The sequence below is a fragment of the Triticum urartu genome, chromosome 6, assembly GCF_003073215.2.
Source record: "Triticum urartu cultivar G1812 chromosome 6, Tu2.1, whole genome shotgun sequence".
Taxonomy (NCBI): domain Eukaryota; kingdom Viridiplantae; phylum Streptophyta; class Magnoliopsida; order Poales; family Poaceae; genus Triticum; species Triticum urartu.
In genome coordinates this window covers 36053455-36060162 of record NC_053027.1, presented here as the reverse complement: position 1 = coordinate 36060162, position 6708 = coordinate 36053455, and the positions used below count along the sequence as shown (strand labels likewise).

Here is a 6708-nt window from a genome sequence, read left to right as displayed (position 1 = left end):
GGAACTAATTTATGTGATGAACTACTTTCCAATCCGGGAGAAGGTACAGTTAACTCATCAAGTTCTACTATCTTCCCACTCGCTTCTTTCAAGAGAAACTCCTTCTCTAGAAAGGATCCATTCTTAGCAACGAATATCTTTCCTTCAGATCTGTGATAGAAGGTATACCCAACAGTCTCATTTGGGTATCCTATGAAGACACATTTCTCCAATTTGGGTTCGAGCTTATCAGGTTGAAGCTTTTTCACATAAGCATCGCAGCCCCAAACTTTAAGAAACGACATATTAGGTTTCTTGCGAAACACAGTTCATATGGTGTCATCTCAGCGGATTTAGATGGTGCCCTATTTAACGTGAATGCAACCATCTCTAAATCCCCAAAATGATAGCGGTAAATCAGTAAGAGACATCATATATCGCACCATATCTAATAAAGTACGGTTACGACGTTCGGACACACCATTATGCTGTGGTGTTCCAGGCGGCGTGAGTTGCGAAACTATTCCATATTGTTTCAAATGAAGACCAAACTCATACCTCAAATATTCACCTCCATGATCAGATCATAGAAACTTTATTTTCTTGTTACAATGATTTTCCACTTCACTCTGAAATTCTTTGAACTTTTCAAATGTTTCAGACTTGTGTTTCATTAAGTAGATATACCCATATCTACTCAAATCATATGTGAAGGTTAGAAAATAACGATACCCGCAGCGAGCCTCAACACTCATCGGACCGCATATATCAGTATGTATTATTTCCAACAAGTCAGTTGCTCACTGCATTGTTCCGGAGAACAGAGTTTTAGTCATATTACCCATGAGGCATGGTTCGCAAGCATCAAGTGATTCCAAAAGCCCACCAGCATGGAGTTTCTTCATGCGCTTTACACCAATATGACCTAAACAGCAGTGCCACAAATAAGTTGCACTATCATTATTATTTTTGCATCTTTTGGCTTCAATATTATGAATATGTGTATCACTACAAAAATAGACCACTCATCAAGGGGGCATGACCATAAAAGATATTACTTATATAAATAGAACAACCATTATTCTCTGATTTAAATGAATAACTGTCTCACATCAAACAAGATCCAGATATAATGTTAATGCTCAACGCTGGCACCAAATAACAATTTGGTCTAAAAATAATCCCGACGGTAGATGTAGAGGTAGCGTGCCGACGGCGATCACATCGACTTCGGAACCATTTCCCACGTGCATCATCACCTCGTCCTTAGCCAATCTTCGTTTAATCTGTAGCCCCTGTTTCGAGTTGCAAATATGAGCAACAGAACTAGTATCAAATACCCAGGCGCTACTACGAGCATTAGTAAGGTACACATCAATAACATGTATATCAAATATACCTTTCACTTTGCCATCCTTCTTATCAGCCAAATACTTGGGGCAGTTCCACTTCCAGTGACCAGTACCACTCAGTTTCAGGCTTAGGTCCAGACTTGGGCTTCTTCCCATGAGCAGCAACTTGCTTGCTGTTCTTCTTGAAGTCCCCCTTCTTCCCTTTGCCCTTTTTCTTGAAACTAGTGGTCTTGTTCACCATCAACACTTGATGCTCCTTCTTGATTTCTACCTCTGCAGCTTTTAGCATCGCGAAGAGCTCGGGAATTGTCTTTTCCATCCCTTGCATATTATAGTTCATCACGAAGCCTTTATAGCTTGGTGGCAGTGATTGAAGAACTCTGTCAATGACACTATCAGCAGGAAGATTAACTCCCAGCTGAGTCAAGTGGTTACGGTACCCAAACATTCTGAGTATGTGTTCACTGACAGAACTGTTCTCCTCCATCTTTCAGCTATAGAACTTGTTGGAGACATCATATCTCTCAACTCGGACATTTGGTTGAAATATTAACTTCAACTCCTAGAACATCTCATATGCTCCATGACGTTCAAAACGTCTTTGAAGTCCCGATTTTAAGCCGTAAAGCATGGCACACTGAACTATCGAGTGTCATCAGCTTTGCTCTGCCAGACGTTCATAACATCCGGAGTTGCTCCTGTAGAGGGTCTTGCACCTAGCGGTGCTTCAAGGACGTAATTCTTCTGTGCAGCAATGAGGATAATCCTCAGTTACGGACCCATTCCATGTAGTTGCTACCATCATCTTTCAACTTAGCTTTCTCTAGGAACGCATTAAAATTCAAGGGAACGGTAGCACGGGCCATTGATCTATAACAACATAGATATGCAAAAACTATAAGGTACTAAGTTTCATGATAAATTAAAGTTCAATTAATCATATTACTTAAGAACTCCCACTTAGATAGGCATCCCTCTAGTCATCTAAATGATTACGTGATCCATATCAACTAAACCATGTCCGATCATCACGTGAGATGGAGTAGTTTTCAATGGTGAACATCACTATGTTGATCATATCTACTATATGATTCACGTTCGACCTTTCTGTCTCAGTGTTCCGAGGCCATATCTGCATATGCTATGCTCGTCAAGTTCAACCCGAGTATTCTGCACGTGCAAAACTGGCTTGCACCCGTTGTATGTGAACGTAGAGCTTATCACACCCGATCATCACGTGGTGTCGCGGCACGACGAACTGTAGCAACGATGCATACTCAGGGAGAACACTTATACCTTGAAATTTAGTGAGGGATCATCTTATAATGCTACTGCCATACTAAGCAAAATAAGATGCATAAAATATAAACATCACATGCAATCAAAATATGTGACATGATATAAACATCATCATCTTGTGCCTTTGATCTCCATCTCCAAAGCACCGTCATGATCTCCATCGTCACCGGCTTGACACCTTGATCTCCATCTTAGCGTCGTTGTCATCTCACCAACTATTGCTACTACGACTATCGCTACCGCTTAGTGATAAACTAAAGCAATTACATGGCGATTGCATTTCATACAATAAAGCGACAACCATAAGGCTCTTGCCAGTTGCCGATAACTTTTACAAAACATGATCATCTCATACAACAATTTATATCTCATCACGTCTTGACCATATCACATCACAACATGCCCTGCAAAAACAAGTTAGACGTCCTCTACTTTGTTGTTGCAAGTTTTACGTGGCTGGTACGGGCTTCTAGCAAGAACCGTTCTTACCTACGCATCAAAACCATAACGATTTTTCGTCAAGTGTGCTGTTTTAAACAAGAACCGACCGTAGTCCAACTCGATTCAAATAAGTTGGTGAAACAGACACCCGGTAGCCACCTGTCTGTGAAGCATGTCGGTAGAACCAGTCTCATGAACGCGATCATGTAATGTCAGTCGGGGCCGCTTCATCCAACAATACCACTGAATCAAAGTAAGACATTGGTGGTAAGCAGTATGACTATTATCGCCCACAACTCTTTGTGTTCTACTCATGCATATCATCTACGCATAGACCTGGCTCGGATGCCACTATTGGGGAACGTAGCATGCAATTTCAAAAAAAATTATACGCTCACGCAAGATCTATCTAGGAGATGCATAGCAACGAGACGGGGAGAGTGTGTCTACGTATCCTCGTAGACCGAAAGCGGAAGCGTTATGTTAACGCGGTTGATGTAGTCGAACGTCTTCATGATCCAACCGATCCAAGTACCGAACGTACGACACCTTCGTGTTCAGCACACGTTCATCTCGATGAAGTGCCTCGAGCTCTTGATCCAGTAGAGGATTGAGTTTGAGTTCCGACATCACGACGGCGTGGTGACGGTGATGGTGATGTGATCCGCGCAGGGCTTCGTCTAAGCACTACGACGCTATGACTGAAGGAGTAAACTATGGAGGGGGCACTGCACATGGCTAAGAGAAATCTTGGTGTGCCTTTGGGGTGCCCCCCTTCCCCCCGCCCCCGTATATAAAGGAGGGGAGGAGGAGGCCGGCGGCCAAGAGGGGCACGACAAGGGAGGAGTCCTACTTGGACTCCTAGTCCAAGTAGGATCCCCCCCTTTTCCTTTCTCCACCGGAGGGAATAGGAAGGAGAGGGAGAGTGAAAGGGAAAGGGGGGCGCCGCCCCCTCCCCCTAGTCCAATTCAGAATGCCATGGGGGGGGCACCCCTTGCATCCCTTCTCTCTTCTCCACTAAAGCCCACTAAGGACCATTATTCCCGCGAGGGGTTTCAGTAACCCCTCGGTACTCCGGAAAAATATTTGAATCACTCGGAACCATTCCGATGTCCGAATATAACCTTCCAATATATCACTCTTTACCTCTAGACCATTTCGAGACTCCTCTCATGTCCGTGATCTCATCCGGGACTCCGAAAAAAATTCGGTCACCAAAACACATAACTCATAATACAAATCGTCAACGAACGTTAAGCGTGCGGACCCTACAGGTTCGAGAACTATGTAGACATGACCGAGACACATCTCCGGTCAATAACCAATAGCGGAACCTGGATGCTCATATTGGTTACTACATATTCTACGAAGATCTTTATCGGTCAAACCGCATAACAACATACGTCATTCCCTTTGTCATCGGTATGTTACTTGCCCGAGATTCGATCGTCAGTATCATCATACCTAGTTCAATGTCATTACCGGTAGGTCTCTTTACTCGTTCCGTAATGCATCATCCCGCAACTAACTCATTAGTCACATTGCTTGCAAGGCTTATAGTAACATGCATTACCGAGAGGGTCCAGAGATACCTCTCCGATACACGGAGTGACAAATCCTAATCTTGATCTACGCCAACTCAACAAACACCTTCGGAGACACATGTAGAGCATCTTTATAATCACCCAGTTACGTTGTGACGTTTGATAGCACAAAAAGTTTTCCTTCGGTATTCGGGAGTTGCATAATCTCATAGTCAGAGGAATATGTATAAGTCATGAAGAAAGCAATAGCAATAAAACTAAACGATCATAATGCTTAAGCTAACGGATGGGTCTTGTCCATCACATCATTCTCTAATGATGTGATCCCATTCATCAAATGACAACACATGTCTATGATTAGAAAACTTAATCATCTTTGATTAACGAGCTAGTCAAGTAGATGCATACTAGTGACACTCGGTTTTGTCTATGTATTCACACATGTACTAAGTTTCCGGTTAATACAATTCTAGCATGAATAATAAACATTTATCATGATATAAGAAAATATAAATAACAACTTTATTATTGCCTCTAGGGCATATTTCCTTCAAATATAGACGTAAACGCAGCCGCCTATACATACCCACATACACTCGCCTTTATGAGCATCTCCGAGAGAATGAGCCGGCACATCATTTTAAGATTGAAGAAGTTGCCTCAGACGTCATCTTAGTCCACGAAAACATTTCCTCCTACTGAATGTATATTGCCGGAAGGTCTGAAATAAATTCAGAAAAATGCGACCATCGGTGTTAAGTATATGACTTGAAGCGTGATGGGTTAGGGATACCACTGTTTTTCTAATCATCCAATCACAAGTTGGTTCGCGTGGGGATCTTGAGTTGTACCTTGTTTTGGATTTGTACTATACGTATTTGCTTACACACGGTACAGTTCTGATTTTCCCGTCTGCCTGGTAATTACTGGGGAGACGATCAGACACTCAGTTACAGAGTCGGGTAGTAAGCTGATCAGTCACTGGCCGCATGCATACCAGCATACGCTGGCAGGCTATCTGTTGGTTAATTTGCACTTCTAGACTTCTAGTGACTAGGTCAAGAATTATCATTTGATCAAATCAATGTATGCATGTAGCCAATCAATGGCAAAACCGTCCTGAGCCGGCCATGCATGAGTTCCACCAATGGAGGGGCGGTGTACGCTATGCCCGCTCGTCGTCACCCTAGGTATTACCTTGATTTGATCGTATATATTTCCGGCAGCAAATCCTATAAATACCATCGACTCATGGAGTAAATATACATAATAATTCTACAGCCAGCCGCCAATATCGATCACAAGTTTACCAGTGATTTCACCAAATTCTCGCAAGGAGCTGAGCGAGGAGGGGTTGATGGCGAAGACGTCGTGGCCTGAGGTGGTGGGGTGGCCGGAGCTGAACGCGGCGGACCAGATCAACATCGACCGGCCGGACGTGTCGGTGGGGTTCTACATGGAGGGCTCCCCGCTGCCGTCCGGGTACGACCCCCGGCGCGTAGTCATCATCGTCAACGCGTCCGGCGTGGTCATCAGGACCCCCGTCGTCGGCTAGCTGCTGGCCTTCAGTCCGGCTGGGTACGTACATGAGGGGGTGTGCATGCTAACACTCCCTGCAACTTGAGTACACTAGAGCTGTTGTGTTCCGTATACGACCGTGCATATGTATCCCAACTGTTGGGGGTTCTGTATGAGGCCTGTAATCCCTTGATCATGAGGTGCACAGGAATAAATTTCAAGGAAACTCCATTTTTATCTTTTTTTATATGAGCAAATCTATAAATACAAGGAGGCAGCCCTCAATGCAAGAATTATTATATCATTCACATTGTTAGACTTTTGTGATGTTAAAATTGGATATCACCAAAGCCTTTGACACGGTGGGCTGGGCCTTGTTACTCGAGATCCTCACCAAGGTGGGTTCACATAGAGGTGGTTAGCTTGGGTGGCGGGCCTCCTCGCCCCGGCCTCCACAAGGGTGCTTCTAACCGGTGTCCTCGGCCTCCATGAGGGTACTTCTAACAGGTGCCTGGCAAGTTGATTTTCAGCCGACGAGGTTTGCGGCGGGGGAGCCTTCCCCCTGCCTTTTGTCA

At 44.1% G+C, this 6708-nt stretch overlaps 1 protein-coding gene across 1 annotated transcript in view; it reads left to right on the top strand.

The window, feature by feature from the left end:
• LOC125516497 (S-(+)-linalool synthase, chloroplastic-like) overlaps positions 1 to 6170 on the top strand; it is a 9552-nt gene extending 3382 nt beyond the window's left edge. Inside the window, exon 4 of the mRNA XM_048681922.1 lies at positions 5897 to 6170. Within this exon, the coding sequence (XP_048537879.1) occupies positions 5897 to 6170 (274 nt within the window). The remainder of the gene's footprint in view (positions 1 to 5896) is intronic.
• Positions 6171 to 6708: the final 538 nt, after the last annotated feature.